The sequence below is a fragment of the Podarcis tiliguerta genome, assembly GCF_965153285.1.
Source record: "Podarcis tiliguerta genome assembly, chromosome: 3".
In the NCBI taxonomy this organism is placed as follows: Eukaryota; Metazoa; Chordata; class Lepidosauria; order Squamata; family Lacertidae; genus Podarcis; species Podarcis tiliguerta.
Window position 1 is genome coordinate 57,803,415 of NC_139536.1, and position 17,773 is coordinate 57,821,187.

Below are 17,773 nucleotides of genomic sequence, written 5' to 3' on the forward strand. Positions count from 1 at the left end.
TCTAATTAAAGGTGCAGATGACCTCTGTTAAGTGGAACTTCTCAGTAAACATAAAAGATCTTGGGTAAGAGAACAGGCATTGCTAGGTTATATAGCTCAATATTAAGTCCTTAATTAAACCACTGTTTTAATTCCACTTCTAGCCAATGGCAGAAAAAAACATTTCCTCAGCCGTGCAGTAGCAAGGATTTTTTGGGGGGCAGAATCAACATGATTGGTCAGTTAGTTATTTTTATTGTTTAACTTGATTGGGAGGGTGCAGCTGCCTGCCTGCCCACACCCATGGCCCTCTCCACCAATTACATTTCTGGGGTCTGAGTTTGCCTATCAGCAATACAGCTCTGTGTTCCTAACCCCTTCACATGTTAACTAGCATCATTAGAGCTGACTGCATATCTCCTACGTAAAGGAGATGCAGCTTCAAGCATTCCTGCCCTGCCTTCCTTGTCCCATTGCTCACCTCTTGCTTGCTTGCTGTGGGAAAACAAATGAGAGCCCTGTGAGAAATGGGATCACAGGAGGAAAAGAACAGTGGCACCATCTTTTGTGGCTCTGTGTGTGTGTGTGTGAGAGAGAGAGAGAGAGAGAGAGACAGACAGACAGACAGACAGACAGACAGACAGACTCCAGGTTGTGACCTAAGCATTTTGGAGAGAGAAATAAGGAGGTGAAAAACTGTTTTCAGTATGAAGTTTCAGTGCCAATTTCTCTGGGCAATATCCAACTAAACCATACTCAAGAGAATACTAACTTGATTTCAGTGGGTCTACTTAGAGTATGACCACCATTAGGGTATCACCATTTCTCTCTCACATAGCTGAGGAGCAAGCTTTAGACCATGTTCTCCAACCAGTAACAGCGTTAGGTGAGCTTAATTTACTTCTTCTATTCATTATTATATGTTATAATACAGCGGCGTGATAGAACAGTTTCACTTTATTTCTGAACCCATTTAACTGACGGCAATGAAGGAACCGAACAATATTGATTATTTTTCTTTGCTATGTCAGGCATTCAGATGTTTCATTAGGTTATTAGTAGTTGTTAGCAATATCCCTGTGCACCTACCCAACATTTAGAAACTATGTGTATTTCAATATGATAAGACTGGGAAATACAATTATTTTTTATTTTGGAGGTGTGGGGATTACAGCCCACTGCACTTAATGCAAATGTAAATGTATTAGTAATGAACATGATACAATATTACCAGCTTAACTGTGTGTCCACTCTTTAAAGATTTCTGGCTGCAATCCCACATAAACTTACTTGTAAGTGCCTTTGAGCTCAGTGGGGCTTAAGTCAGAGTACACACAAACCAGACTGCACTGTTGGACATTCTTAACTTTTATAACTAAAGCTAACCCAGAAGAATACAATACAAGTGTTGAGGTAAAAAATAATAATTAAGTGACAGAGACCATTTATTGCCTGAAAAAAATACATATCTTTTATAATTAAGAACTAAACAGGGCACATAGACAAAAATAAATTGTAGTATGTACATACATTAAAAAGGATAAATAGCATATATATATATATATAGTAATACTGCAATACATGCCGTTGTGTATTTCAGGCCCAGAAGTTTCACCGTGTACATTAAAAGGATAAATAAGTGCTAATATAAGACAATTTTTAGTGTAAACAATGTCATAGGCTTACAATAAGCCAACATACTCAGGGCCAACATAATAAAGCACATATTGCCTCTCTCACCACCGTATACTATTTAAACTTAACTAAACATGTATTCACAAATACAATTACAAGATAGTATAAAAGTAGACAATTTGCTTCGCATTATTAACACACAACAAATACAGGCTGTAGGTTCCAAGGCCTTTCTATAATTTTCACAAGGTCCTTTATGGGGATGTTGTAGGGACAGCTACGGAACGACCCTTCCCCACACAGGCACAGAGTCCACTGGCTGAGAGATCCCTGAAGGGCATGACAGAGCTCTGGTTTCACCCGTTTGGTACATGGATATACCTTTTAGGGAATGGGAGATAAGAACATAAGACGAGCCGTCTGCGTCACAACAATGGCCCCTCAAGTACAACATCCTGTTCCCACAGTGGCCAACCAGATGCTTATGGCAAGTCCACAAGCAGGACCTGAGATCTGTATTCACCGTCCAGCCCTTTCCCCACAACTTGATCAAGCAGGCTGGACAAAGATGTAAGAAATGTGCACAGGCAGCCTCATTCCTCAGACTGTCCTGACACAATGCCTGTGTACATTTGCTAAAAGAGGAGAAACAAGGCTCTGTTATGTGGAACAGGTTCTCCCCACCCCCCCATTTGCGGACACAGTGTTCACATAGGGAAGGGCCGTGTCCATACTAATATTCTCTGCACATAGTCCCAAACACAAAGGCAATGTAATACCCATATATTCTGTGGCCAGCAAATGATGCTGTCTATCAAAAAAAGTCTGCTCTTTCTGCCCTGGAATGGCCAACTACGAGAGTGCTGGCACACGGCAGTAGCATGAGGCTGTGCAGTTTAGAGGGAAAGTCTTGGCAAGTGATGAACAGCTTCTAGGTCTTATACTATGTACTCTGATCCAAGAATCCGTTAATGTAGCTGAAACTATAAAGATAAAAAATAGACCCAAACTACTTGCTAAACTGCTTTATTGTTCACTTTCATTTCTGTTTGGCTTCAGAATTTGATTGTCAAGACTCGTAGCCTAAGCAAGACTAGAAGTCAGCAATTCAGCCCCGACTTCAAAACCCAGATTTTTCAAAAGGCATTTCTATCTGCATCTTTTCATTACAATTTCACAAATTGTCCTTCCTCAACATGTTTCTCAAATTAGTACATGATTATGGAGGACCATGATTTTCCTTTATAAAAAAAAATATCTATGTTGCAATCCTGGACATAGTTGCACGCTCAAAAGTTCTGACCTCCTTCTACTGCCCAGCTCTGCTCAAGATTGTAGCCTCAATGCACTTTTAAAAAGCATGACAGTCATATTTTTATTATTATTATTTAAAAGCCTATGAATCCAGCTAGGACTAATTACTGGCAAATTCACTGGCACTGCACTGTATTGTAAGCCCTGTTTATGAAGAGAGAACTTTATGTTCTCCACTTGGCTATGAAAAGTTGAGGATTCTGGAACAGTACACACAGAATTGCTCACATTCTTGGGTTTGCACTTTTAAGAAGTTATCCAATACCCCCATATAGCATTAGGTGAATTTCACCCTAACATTATTCTATTGGCTGACAGGTAGGCACTCTCTTCTGTCTGTTTCTAACCTACATGAAAGTGGATCCTGGCAACAATTAGCCTCACTTCTTCTTTTTTTCTAGCCAAAAAAAGGTATAATTTACTCTGAATAAGATGACCTCAATACCATTTCCTCTCTTATTATGCAACTGCTTTCACATTCCTTCCAGGATCTCTCTGAGATTCATCACTTTTGTTAGATGTGGAGGCCACATTGTTCAATGACTTCAGGTTAAACTGCAGCAGACATTTCAGTTGCAGGGCACTCTTGAGATGCTGCGCTCCCCCCATGTTGGTCGTTTGTGTGTCTGGATTGCAGGATATTTTCAAACACTTATGGACGGTGAAACCTGCAGTAGATAAAAAGAAAAATAAACGTTTATTTCAAAATCTCTCTTCCTGTTCCTGGAGATTTAGCATGGGTCCAAATATCTGTAAAAGCCAAAACATTCAAATTCTGTTTTCTTTGTATATGACTTGAATCTGTATTTCAAGCGTGTTTAAGACTGAACTGAGCAACATGGATATAAAATGCCTGCTAAAATGTTTAAATCTCCATGACTGACAATGTAAACGCTTGCTTCTTGGCTCTCTGTGGGCTGCTGGATCTGGAATAACGTTCTAATAATTACAGAGATTGAAAGGATGAAAGTTGAATGGACATTTGTGAAAGACAGAAGGCTTAAAACTTGTGATTAATTTTGACCTCTTAAAACTGGGGGGAAGAGATGTTGATGGCAATCCTTTATTCAGATTACATTTAGAATGGTTTGGTAATCCTTTTTAATTTAACAGCAGGATGCCTTCCCACTTTGCCTATTACTTTAAATTAGGGGATTGGCAATTGCTTTGGAGATGGGGGAGAAAGTACTTTGCATTTCCTGTCTCTTACATACTAGAAATAGAGCTTTTTGCCTTGCTGCATGAATTGGAAAGAAAAGCAATGTTTAGGGAACAGGAGGTGCAAAAACCTTGTGCTTTGATCATGTCAGAAGCCACTCTCAGAAACACAGACAACATGGGCTTCTGTAATGCCTACATTTAAAGCAGTCCATCAGAGGAACCACTTTGTAAGGTATTTAGAATCTTCTCCTGTCTTTAGTACATTTTATGCATTTATTTGAGACATTTAGCACATAGTGACTCGGGATGCCCCACTGGAAAAACACCATTGAAAGTTACAGCAATGTGCAAAATTGTTCATGTGCCATGCTGAAAAGCAGCAGAATGAAGCTAGCATTCCAAAATGCAACTTGCCTACTACTGGTACAGAGTTACTGCTGCAGCCCTATGTGCTAAGAAGTACAGTCGTACCTTGGTTCTCGAACGCCTTGGTACTCATACGTTTTGGCTCCCAAATGCCACAAACCCAGAAGTGTGTGTTCCAGTTTGCGAACGTTTTTTGGAAGCCAAACATCCGATGTGGCTTCCGATTGAAGTGCAGGAAGCTCCTGCAACCAACCGGAAGCCGCACCTTGGTTTTTGAGTGGTTTGGGGAGTCAAACGGACTCCCGGAATGAATTAAGTTCGAGAACCGTGGTATGACTGTAATGGTGCACAGAGCACAGTTGGACAAGGCAGTATGGCAGGCCAGACATGATCAACTTCCCTCTTCATACTGGGCTCTGCTGTTGCTATATTCAAATAAGCTATTCATTCCAAAAAGATAACTACAGCCAGAAATTTCTGAAGGGTTCTCCCCAACCCAACGCAAGCCCTCCCCTGCCTCAGCTTTAAGTGAAGTTCGTATGTGCTACATCAGTGAAAGCAGAGGCAGGGACAAAAAACTGTAGATAAATACAAAGCTATAAAGCTGGCTTTTATTTGTCAGGAAAAGAAGTGAAACAAAGCAGATGAACTTTGTCAGGATGCTGACAGCTCATAAAATCATAAAAAAGATATCCATGTTCCTGGTTGTGTGTAATAATTTCTGCCAAGACAAGGAGGACACTGTGCAGGTAGGCCATACCCCAGGCCCCACTGCCACAATCATTTGTACCAAGAAATCAAGGACTAGGCTGAGGTGTGGGTTTTTGCTGCATCAGGGCCAGATCTAGAAATCCTTCCACACTTAAAAGATCATTATTTTCAAACAATGGCAAATGACATACCATATTTTTCACTCTATAAGACGCACCAGACCACAAGACGCACCTAGTTTTTGGAGGAGGAAAACAAGAAAAAAAAATATCCTGAATCTCAGAATCCAGAACAGCAAGAGGGATCGCTGCGCAGTGAATGCAGCGATCCCTCTTGCTGTTCTGGCTTCTGGGATAGTTGCGCAGCCTGCATTCGCTCCATAAGACGCACACACATTTCCCCTTACTTTTTAGGAGGGAAAAGGGAGTCTTATAGAGCAAAAAATACGGTACTTGCATGATGACCCTTTAAAACAAATTTCACCTGGCAGCCATATGTGGCAGGGTGTGAGGGACCCAATAAGCTGCTTTTCATGCCTACCTGAGACTTCACAAGGGTGGGTGTGTTCAAGCACCAGGCAGGCTATAACATATTGCTAATAGCCTGTGTTCAACATGGTGAACCACAGGTTGTAAACCTGGTATATAAGGAACCTAGTAAGGTATCAGAAAATATTGCTTCTGAAAACTGAAATACAATCTGGGGGTTTGTATTTCAACCTGAGGTTGAACCCCCAAGTTTCCTTACCTTGTAAACTGCCGACTCTCTTCATGTACTTCCATTTCGGTGCTTTTAAATTCATTTAATTCTTTCCTTATTGCTGCCTAGTTTAAAAAACAAAGTATGGGATAAGACTGCACGCACACACACATGCACGCAATGTAATAATGTAATGAATATATATATATATATTATGTAATGTATTCACCATTCTGGAAAGAGCAAAGTATTATTTTGTGTCTAGCCCATTTTTATGTCATAACATACACAGTTAAACTTCTGTTCTCTTCATATCTCAGTGCAACCCCATATATAGGCAGTTTGAATATTATACCATGCAAAGTTGTACACCATGATGTTTTAAGTGTAACTAAAAAGACAGACCCACCCCCCGAACTGACAGGCGAAATCCAATACCTAATCCAGAAAAAGACCCCCAAACCCCACTTTAGATTTTACATCTATGGACTTGTTGCTGAATAGCTGCAATTCATAGAATCATCGAATCATAGAGTTGGAAGAGACCACAAGGGCCATTGAGTCCAACCCCCTGCCAATTCAGGGCTGCTTCACATGTTCCACTTACATGGTAGTGCTTGATGATCTTGCTCTTATGTCAGTTCTTTTACAATACACAAATACTCATGTATATTAAAAAAAAATGTGCACCACTGTTCTGCTCTCACAACCTCAGCACACCTACATTCTTAGGTGTGTTTCACAAGACACAGGAAATGACATACAAGGCCCTGCTATGTTGTCTCAGCTCAAAGTCAATTTTTTCTTCCCATCTTCTTTATCTAAAACAGTATTTATGGTTCATAAGATAATTCCAATAGAAAATGGCTCAAGCTACAAAGAGTGCTGGGAAGAGAGGTCTTGCAGAGGTAGAGACAGAAAGGGAACCAGCCACCTGTTTAATGGGCATCCACAAAGTGATTATAGCAGAATACAGTTCTAGTGTAGTGGATGACTAATACGTCATGCATAGCAATTGCAAAGAACTGCAGGATTCCTGCCTTTCTTGACGGAGGACAAGATATGAGGCATGTAAGATGAATAATGCTTCCTGTCTAGGAATTAGCTCCTATTTCAGTTTTCTGTAACATCAGGTGAAATATTTGGACATTCTAGGCCTTTGTTTTCATGTGGCAGATTATTAAAAAGCAAAGTAGCCATTCAGTGTACTTTACATTGGTAATGAGAGTTGACATTTAAAAAGAAAGACTAATCACTTTGCTATCTCTTCATTTATTCCATAGTAATTTTCTAAAAAGGCTAGCTATCTGCGTACAGCTATTACCACAAATACTTTTATGATAATCGCTGCTTTTCGCCCCCATCGCTCCATGAAGGTCATAGCTACTCTTATTCTATGCTTGCATTTTGTTTTTTGAAAACACCATTAATATCTCTCAATAATCCTTTATAAAAGGCATCTCATTAGAAGTAGAAATCTTTCAGTGCAGGACAGAATTGCAGCACGAAACAATTATTATGCTGTGTCACCACAATGATATATCTCTAACCGCAGTCTCCTGTTTCAGAAGAGGATTATCTTGCATAATTCTCATAGTGATGTTGAAGCATAAGAGTTATGCAATAGCAAATGAAGTGTTAAGTACCAGAAGAGATATCTCCTACTTTAGCATATTAGGCCAGAATTAGAGACCTCCTCTCATATTCCCCTCAATACAGTCATGTGTGATTGGGAACCTTGACCCGACCAGGGTTTCTAACCACATATACAGGCCTTACATGTATAGAGTTGCATATGTTAAAGGTAAAAGACCTTACTCACAACCCAATACCTAGTGGGGCCAAGTGGGTGCAACATGGTGATTAAAAGCTGTGGGGTTTAGGTGTCAGCACCTAAATAGAATTTACATTCTCCTTTTTCTGACGGTGATGTTGAGTAATGCGAAACTGTCAGAGAATGAAGTGGAGCAAGGCACTGGAAACTTGCAACATGGTGACGTCACATCATGAGTTTTATGTTACTGAACATTAGGTGTGGGGAGAGAAAGTGGAGGTAGAGATGCCAGGCCGCCTAGTTCCAAACTTAGTAGCATGAATTTCTTCCCTGGAATGCTGGAAGAAGTGGGAAAGGAAAGAATGCTGCACACACCTTCAGCTTTGGTTTAAAGCAGGCATAGGCAAACTTGGCCCTCCAGATGTTTCGGGACTACAACTCCCATCATCCCTAGCTAACAGGACCAGTGGTCAGGGATGGTGGGAATTGTAGTCTCAAAACATCTTATGTTTGCCTATGCCTGCTTTAAAGCAATAGTAGGGAATCTTTTTCAGCTGCAGGGCTGCATTCCCTTCTAGGCAACATTCTGGGGGTACATTCCCCACCAGTGGTGTGTAGGGCCAGAAGAAAAAGTGGACAGAGCAATGACAGCAACTTTTACCAGTAGACTAATTTCTGCACACATTCTATCGTTCCTCTTTATCCTCCAACCAGAAAAAAAATAGTTGAGGGAGCTCAAAGATAACATTCCAGCTAAGAAGGGTGTGAAATAAGGGTGGGGCTGGGGGCTAGGATGAGAGGATATGGCTTGAAGAGAACTCCCAGGGCCAGACAGGGAGAGTCCCTGGGCCAAAGGAGAAAACTGGACCACTACATCTGGCCGGTGTATTTTTCCTTCTAGATGGATGTGCACTATCCATGGGTACATACATAATATTTGGAAGCAACCTCTGCTGCAGGATTTAGCAGAAGTCTCTGCTGGAAAATATAAGGGCAAAGAAAATTTCTGAGATACAGAAACAAAGTTGCATTTATAATCCACATTTGTCTCTTGCCTTGTCTGCAGGCGTTAACCTTGCCCAGGGCTTGTCAGCACGACGATCATAATCTGGAGAATCTGTTACTTCCACATACTCATTAAAACGCAGGATTCTTCTTGCTTGCAGCTCAGCCACCGTTGGTCTCAGACTGAGCTGTAAAAGAAGGCTTGGTGAACAAACCAAAGGAAAGCAGAGCAAGGACTAATGTTGGAAAAGACACGCCCTGCAGATAAGCAGGACCCAATTTGTTATCAGGATACCCAACTTTTCATGTTGGTGACACATTATTTAGACATGCATCATTCCACGACACAGTAATTCATTTTTCCTAGAAAACCAGTGGACTACCCGCTCCCGTTCCAGCCCCGGGAGGAGCATGGGGAGGGTTTGCACAGCACACCTACACACAGCAGTCGACACACCAACGTGTCAAGCATGACACACGGTTTGGAAATCTCTGGGTTACGGAAGACATTTTGCGTACCTTTCTGCTGAGACTGCGCTTCAACTCTCTTTTAGCTTCTTGTTCCTCTTCTTCATTCTTTTCTGTTTTTAGATGAAAGAGAGAAAAGGTAGGAATATTTAAAAGGAATGTTAACTACTGTATAGCACTAGGCTGGTTTGAGTACAAATGCTTTCAACTTTATTCCTAACTCATTCTGGTTTCCTCCCCTTTTTACTTCTCAGTATGTTACAGTCACTGTCCCAGATGAGGAACAGTAGATGGGCAGCCTTCATTATTACCAATCAAAGTAGAGAGAGCAAGAAACCCAAAGAAGAAATGGTTAAACTGAATGTGCCATGAATAACCTTAGGCAAAGTGGTTGCTTTCAGACATCCTGCGTAACAAACATCCATCCTGATTTGTTTGAGGGGAGCTGATGTTGTATCAGAGCCAGTGTTATTCCACATTTTCTAGTATATCTCCCCATCACTTTCCTTATTGAAAAAAGTCCAGTCTTTGGGGGAAGCAGGTTTGTTGCACAAGACCTCCCAATCCACTATAATTGGGAGCCTTGAATTTGCTGGCATGTGATTGAATCCCACCTGTATATACCAACAATCTGGAAGCACCAATCCTGTAAGGTACGCTCATAGCCCTTCGTCTTGATCTGCCAGTACCCCTTTTTATATAGTACCATGCTACCTTCCTGTTTATTTAATTTCACAGGATTTTTGTCCACCTGACTGACTGTTGGTCACACACAGTTCAGTTTTGTGCTCTAATGTAATCCAACAGCATAAAACTGAATTTTCCATCATGTCCTCTGGGGATTAGTTATGTTTATATAACTTTGTAGGCTTGCTAAGGAAATGAAAAAGAAAAGACAAACAGAGCTCTGGGATACTGGAATACTACAGAAAGCAGATTCTGTCTGCTGGTTTTACATGTAGCGATAATCATTAATATTCTTCAGCTGGCACATAGAGCTATGACGTGTTTCTAGAAAGCTCGTTTTGGCAAGATGGCAAAGCCCACAGACATTAAGGCTCCAGATCTGCAATTTGCTAGATATACAATGGGTATTAATGAATCTCGGTGCTAAGAAGACATTTAACCTTCTTGCTGTCATGCAAACTGCAAACTAGTTGCACAGGCAATATGCCATGGTCACAAAACAAGATGTTTGATTCAAGCAGCTCTACAATGTTATAAGCTATCTTCATTCACCTGTCATGGCTCAGAATTCTGGGAATGTCTCAAAATTCATTTGACCCAGATTTCAGGTTGGCATCCGATATGATCATGCACTATCTTAGAGTCTCCAAGAAAAAGAAATTATTTATACATAACACACACACACACACTGCTCTGCTTACGTCTTAGGATGTTTCTCTGTTCTAGTTCTTCTGAAGTAGGCCTCTGGCTAAGCCTCCTGCAAAAAGGGAGAAAAAAGGAAAATAATGCATATTTTCAGTCACTAAGACAGAGAACTGAAATGCAACAGCTAAATTTATTTTCAAACCAAAAATTTCAAATGCCAGTTTATACTAATGGTGGCTGTATCAAATGTGTTGCTGAATGGGGTTAACATGGGTTTGGAAATAGATGCGTATTTAGCATTTACTATATACTAATGTGCTTATCAAGTCACGTTTAACCTTTCACAAGATCAGCTATGTATCTGAATTTTTTTATTTCATAAAATGTATATAACTGCTTGAGTGTTCAAAAACAACCCTCAATATCATAAAGCAAATAATCTATTAAGTAACAGTGGGAGACACTCATTTATTTCACCATCCTCAGGCAATGCATGAGGGAATCTGCTCAGATGATGCAAGAAGAAAATAAAAGGCTAGATTTCAGGCAAAAGGCTTAGAAAAACATGCTCAGTTAAAGCAAAATGCTCTTTATGTCAAGTAACTTCAGAAGCAGTGCATAAAAGTTGTATCAATGTAAGATGTGAATTGATCAGAAAAATTACCCAACAAGATGTCTGAAGTTCAGATTTTTCAAGCCTGCTAAGTACTTGTCATATAACAAAACGAAGCAGCAGCCACCTGCAGTTAAAATGATTCATACCTGAAATGCTATTTGTTTGTTTTGCTTTATGTATTTGGCCTAGCTTCTATCCAAAACACATGAGTAAGCAGGATGGGAATGAGACCAAGATATCAGTGATCAACAGCTGTATTATTTTTGTTGCGGCTTTGTGTGGGGAAGTGTTGAACAATAGCAAATTCCTTCTACTGAAAACAAATAAACTCAGATCAAGTGTCATAGCTGTAGTGGGCTCATAATTATGAAGTGTGATTTATTTTATAATGTTAGGACATGCCTCAGCTCACAGAACAGGAAAACATCTGGGTCAGACCCCAAACCAGCCTCCATTCTCTCTTCCCACCTCCCAAAATGTGCTCAGATGACAACCGATACCTCACTAGCTTTGTGCCAATCTGATGTCTGATTTCCTGCCTCTCCTCTTCAGATGTTCTCGGCAAGATGTTTTTGTCTTCCAGTTCTTTTTTCGATGGCCTGTTGCCAAGTTTGATTGCAAGAGTATCCCTACGGCGTATTTTGCTTGCTAAAGAGCCTGGGATGGAATGGAAGAAGAGGATAAAGGGAGGGAGAGGTTCATTGATTCATTCATATTTGGGCTTAAACACGCCAAATCCCAGCAAAAAGTCTTTTAATGCAACCCATGGACACCTTCTATCTTTACGTTCTTTCAATGGAGGAATTTTAATTAGCATCTGAAGCAAAATACTTTTGACTTACTTCATGCCCATAAGAATTTGAATAACTTAGAAAATAACAACCTGCCTGCTAGGGCGCGGTCAGAAAGTTCATAAACTTTCCCCAGTGCCTATGAAATAACTTGGTATAAAATCTCAGCTTTAGCAACTTGCTGCATACTAAGAATGCAGTTTCAGTTCTCTCATTAATGCATTTGCATTTTTTTTTTTAAAAAGATTGTCCTCAACAATAATCAACAAGCAATTATTCTGAAACAAATTTATAGCATGCATTTCTTATTATATATTTATCACACTGGTTGTTTTTTTAAAAAAAAGTTATTTTAGTGGTCTCAGACAAATCCAGAACAACAAGTTTCTGGATGATGATAATATGTACTCAAAAAACAAATGTAACAAATCAAAACCCTTTGACCCCTATGTATATTGATTTATTTAAGTGGCACGTCTACGTAATTTATTATTTAAGATATATTTATGCCCATCCTTTGCCAAAATAGTCTTCTAGGATAATACTAAGAGTCTTCTAGGATAATACTAAAATACAGGATACAGTACACAAATAACAACAATGTAAAATAGACAGGACACCAGCAAGTAAAGCATTAGGAAAAGGCAATTAATAGGAATCTCAGAATCTCAGAATCTCAGAGCCAATAAAGGCCCAGGCATATTAACCTGGTACCAAAATGACCTATATGTGGAAAAAACTATAATTTGGGTGCCTATTCTGGGCCAGTACTTGGTTCGAGTGTCCTCTGCTCCAGCCTCCTGCACCACCTTGTTGCTTCTGCCCGTGAACTTGCAGGAGGGCAGCAAAAACAGGGGCTGCCAAGCAGCCTGGTACTGAAGAGAGAAGTGTTAGGCCAAGCAGTTGCAGCCACCACAATGTTAACTTCCCTCAAATGCCTTTGGCCCACATATTGGAGCCCAGATACATTTGGGGAAAATGAAGGTGGCGATGGCTACAGCTGCTTCACACAGGCATGTCTTCATGCTCATTAAAAAAAATCTTTTTAAAAAATGTGTAAAACTGCAATTAGACTGCATGAAAGTTCACAGAGCATGACACATCTTTGCTGAAATCTGACAGAGATATGGAGGACTTTTGTTTGGGAATCTAAACCAGCTTCCCCACCCCACATCTCTAACCTTCAACATTAGCAGTATGCTACAATGCAAGACTGCTGCAAGTCAGTCTCTATCAGCACAGTCCCTCAATCTGCGATCACAGTATAATAGCGTGCTACACTGTAAGGTTCATGCGCCTGCACATACGTCCTGCTGCAACTGGTACTGTGCCATCACCTCTGCAGTTCCAACAACTGAAGTAAGCAAGGTGGTATTCCTTAACTACGTAGACGTTTGCCCGGGTAACGGTTTGACTTGATGGAGGATCCAAAATAAAGTAGAAGTTGACTCTTCTGACAAGGCGGTATAATTCTCTGCTCAACAAGTATGTTTCCCTCCCCCTTGTAAACATGGCTTAATGGCTTACTTTCACTACCATCATCATCATCTTCGTCATCATCTGTGTAGAGTATTGGCCCATCTGAATCAGAGTCACTGGTGTGATTCTCTTTGTAGCTCTCACTTTCTGGAGTGTTTAGGGCTTCAGAAGGTTCATCTGTTGGGGAAGGACTTGGTTGGTCAGGGCTCTCTTTTTCCTGATCTTCTTTGGTAACAGAACTGCAGATCCACAGGGGAGAAAAAAAACCTGTAGTACTTGACATAAACACTACAGAAACATGACACTGAGGCTGTTTACATGCGTGCAAACCTTAGGAAAAGGCTGTGTTCAGACATAACACTAAGCCACAGCTTGTTTTAACTGTGGTATGTTGACCAGCAGAGTAACTGTGCCTTGTTTTGCATCATGTTTAATTTTATAGCTGCTTTTGCTTTGCATTTCTAGAACTATGTAAGAATTAAACAGGATATTGGGTTTGGACACAACAAAAAACCATGGTTGATGCAAGCTGAGATTCATAAACCAACTTCAAGCCTTGGTTTCATGCTTTGCTGGCCACAAACCATTGGCTGATGTGGGTTCAAACATACAAATAAATCACAGTTAATCTAAACAGACCATGGCACAAGCCAGGACACTATGTCAAGCCAGCAGACTTTTAGAAAACAGTAACCAGAACTTAAACCTAAAAATGAGTTGTGTCTACAAAGCACACAGAAGGGGGAGATAATAAAACAACGCTATGTAGATTAGGCTAGAATCTATCATGAACCAAGACTTCTGCTTGGTGTTACAAATGGAGAAAGGAGGATACTAGAACAGTTGAGGATAAGTGTAACATAGCACATATCCAACATGTGCCTACCTATGCAGACATTATGGGAAGTATAGGTAGCTTAATTAATATATTTAAAACTCCACTTGTACGGAGCTTTGGATTACTTAAAAGGTCAGCTATTTATAAACGGATTGCAAATTTGTAGCTCAGACAAACTATGCAGATAAATTTTAAAATATGCAGATCGTGGGCAAAATAATGTAATGCCAAATAATGGTTTCTCCATCCTTTGGGCCATGCAAGCCACCCCTGGTCTGAATGTGGCTTCCAATTCTGGTTTAAAGGCAAACTGTAGTGCGTTCCCAGTTTGCCTGGTTTGGATACAATAGCAAACTATGGTTTGCTGCAAACCTGGCAGCCAGTGAGAAAACTGAAGGAAAAGAGAGAGCTTGTGAGCTCCATGTTTTGCTGGACTTTCTTTCATTGGAAGTTTTTAAGCAGACTTTAGGTGGCCATCTATCATGGATGCTTTAGTTGAGATTCTTGCACTGCACGAGGCTGGACTAGATGACCCTTGGGTCTCCTTCCAACTCTACAATTCTATGGTTCTATAATCACTCCAGGGGAAAGTATTTTTCTGGGTGAAATACTTGATTAGTTTCTAAACAGCATCCTGGCCTTATGCTGCAGAATTGATTTTAAGTACATAATGAGAGTTTTATTTATGCAAGATCTGGAATATATATATATATATATATATATATATATATATATATATATAATCACAGATAAATAGAAAGAGCTTTAGATTAGAAAGGAACATGACACAGCTTAGCCCTTTTCTAAAGGAATATTCATTTCTTTCATTGTTGCACAGCAGAGCACCAGGCAAAATGCAAGATCCCAATACCAGGTTTCAATAAACAAGGTGAAGCAAAGCTGTTTTCAAGAAGCATGGCTTGCTACTAGATAGAAGCATTGCCAAGGACAGCTCCTTCTGAAATTGTCCTAAGAATGCAGTCAGCCTCAGAAATGGGGCCATGTCTACCATACTACACCATGTTGGAACAATGAAGTCATTCTAAAACAGAACTCTGAGCCTCATGATATATTCACTCAACCAGAACCATGGATTTTTTTTTTAACAACTCTTAGGAATGAACAAAGAATATGAATAACATAATATGAATAACATATCTCCAAATAAATGGTGAGCTGTAATTTTGGAGCCCTATTTGCAGACTTTCAAATATATATTTGAAACTCAAAGCAGTCGAACCAAGTTATTTTGTATGCTTGGCAATTTTGCTAAAGCTTTTGTTTTGAAAGTTTTTTGTGTATTTTTTAAAATAAATTAATTGCATAAAATCCTGGCTCCCTCTCTTTCACTTCTGCTTGAGGTTATGAAAATATAATTAAAGAAAGAGAGAGAAAATTAGCAAAACCTTTCTGAGTTTCAAAGCATAGTTCAAACTTTAGGTATCACTCCACCATCTCCCTAAATACTACTGCAGTGATGCTCCAAGTTATCATGAGCTACCTGAGAGCATGTGGTCTTACCATTCTGTGTCTTCTCCCTCAGTATCCAGGCTATTGTCTAGGAGAGCACTGCTTGAAGAGCTTTCACTATCTGCTTCAGTTTTCATGTGAAGATCGTTAGAATCTGTGCCAGGGACAGACGGAGCTATTTCAGTGCTAACTGGCACATCTTGTGTGTCTGAGAAACCAGGGGGCTGAGAGCCTGGATACAGAGATGGGATGAAGGGAGGAGGGGGTGGTGGTGGCGGAACAGCAGGAGGAGGAGGAACAGTAGCTGTGCTTGGCTGCGTTGTGTCTCTAGCTTCAGAAGTAACAGAGAGAGGCTCTGCTGGTTTAGAGTTTTCCACCTTTGCTTCTGAGTTGCCTACTGCTGTGTTTGAGGTGGAAGAAATGTCCCCATCAGCAGATGTTCGCACCGTCACCTGCTTTCCATGCTTCTTCTTGTCTCTGGGTGTCCCTGTGCCTGTTTTGCTTGACGTCGGCTCTTTAGAGGTTTTAGGGCGAGATGATGTGGATGAGGGAGATGACGATGATGCCTTGGAAGTGTGCACTTTTTTTACGTGCGAGGAACTAGCTGAAATGGGAGAGAACATACATGTTATCATTGCAGAAATGGTTTCCTAAGCACTTTTTTTTTTTGCGGTCAACATACGTTACGTTTCTGCAATGGGGTTCCACCCTATCACTGGAAAATCTGAAGCTAAACGAGCAGTATTGGCAACTCTAAAGTGTAATAAGTACATAATTATTTACAGAGCTAGGGGACACATTTGACAGTAGTTAAACAAGAGTTCTGACTGTTGGTTCATGTCCTTTCTTCCTTCCCCTGCCCATCTTCTACCAGCTTTAAGTATTATATTAGCCTAGTTTGCACACCATAGTAAACTATAGTTGATTATTTACCATGATTACGCCTTGCATGAATGTTTTGCTCTTCCTCATGAGTGTGTGGAGGTTAAAAAACACCAGATCCTTGGCTTAGTGTTACGTCCAAACCAGGGATATAAACGTAGGAAGGTGCCAATCACTGATTCATATTGTTGGTCCACCTAGTTCAGTATTGTCTATACTGACAGGCAGAAGCACTCCAGGGGTTCAGGCAAGACTCTTCCCTGGGACCTTCTACATGCAAAGCAGATGTACTACTATCGAGCTATGAACCTTTCCCAAAAGGTGAGTAATGATTAGTAAGCCAAAAGGAAACCTTGGCTAGTCATCAATCATGGCTTGTCATCAATCATGCTCCATGCCTTGGAGCAAACCAAACCACAATCCTTGGTTCAGAAGCAACACTGATTTTGTTCTCCCCAGCACAAGCAGGGAGGGGCAAAGGGGATGTAACTGTCTCATGCACAGCAAGTCCTGTTTTAAGGCTTGCCAAACACTTCCACGGGTACCAAAATTAGCTGTGGCCAAGGGTAATGAGAGTTCCTGCTTATTTGGAATATGAAACAATGGGTTGATGCCTGCTAACGTTGATAATGTTGGAATACTTAGATGTAGTTATTATTTTTATTTATTAAATTTGTGTACTGCCCTTCATCCGAAGATCTCAGGGCAGTTTGCAGCATAAAAGGCCAGGGGTATGAATTTGTGCAAGATTACACAGCTTACTCCCTGTTGCTTAGCCATAAAAAAAAGGATTGGGATCAATCATCAGCTCACTGGGAGATGGAAGAACAGTGGGAAAATTTCATCTCACACATTCTCTGGTAAGAATGGTTGGACTTCTTTTTGGTTGGTATTAGAAGTCCCCTTTCTTTCTTTTTACAGCTGATAACAAAACCAATAAACTCCCTAAGCACACCACCCAACACTTTCAGATCTGATGTAAAGTGCTGCATTCCTGGGGTGCCACCGCAGCGGCTCAAATCCCTGCTACTGCTGAAACAAAATGCTAATCACATGCTGCCTGTTACTGTGCCTCTAAGATCAGGCGTGGGCAATTTGCCTCTGCATTTCACAGGCTTTTTCAATGTTATCTGCCATCCTTGGAAACTTAATGTTAGAAAAGGTTTCACAAACTCATTATTGCTAAGGTATTTTTGAAATATTGGGAGGGGGAGGAAATCAGAATAGAAGCAAGTAAAGAGAACCCAGCCTTC

General features: G+C 40.5%; 1 protein-coding gene across 3 annotated transcripts in view; it reads right to left on the bottom strand.

Moving 5' to 3' along the window:
* Positions 1-1,387: 1,387 nt before the first annotated feature.
* The window catches only part of PHACTR2 (phosphatase and actin regulator 2), a 54,896-nt gene continuing 38,510 nt past the window's right edge, over positions 1,388-17,773 (bottom strand). For 2 of the 3 annotated variants that reach the window (XM_083435011.1, XM_083435010.1), the window contains 8 exons: positions 15,690-16,242; positions 13,379-13,569; positions 11,561-11,717; positions 10,501-10,556; positions 9,164-9,225; positions 8,695-8,832; positions 5,914-5,990; positions 1,388-3,596 (listed from right to left, as the gene is read on the bottom strand). In XM_083435011.1, the coding sequence (XP_083291137.1) occupies positions 3,581-3,596; positions 5,914-5,990; positions 8,695-8,832; positions 9,164-9,225; positions 10,501-10,556; positions 11,561-11,717; positions 13,379-13,569; positions 15,690-16,242 (1,250 nt within the window). In that variant the 3' untranslated portion in view covers positions 1,388-3,580. Of the gene's footprint in view, positions 3,597-5,913; positions 6,370-6,433; positions 8,833-9,163; positions 9,226-10,500; positions 10,557-11,560; positions 11,718-13,378; positions 13,570-15,689; positions 16,243-17,773 lie in introns of all 3 variants that reach the window. The other variant, XR_014509846.1, reaches the window with a different exon arrangement.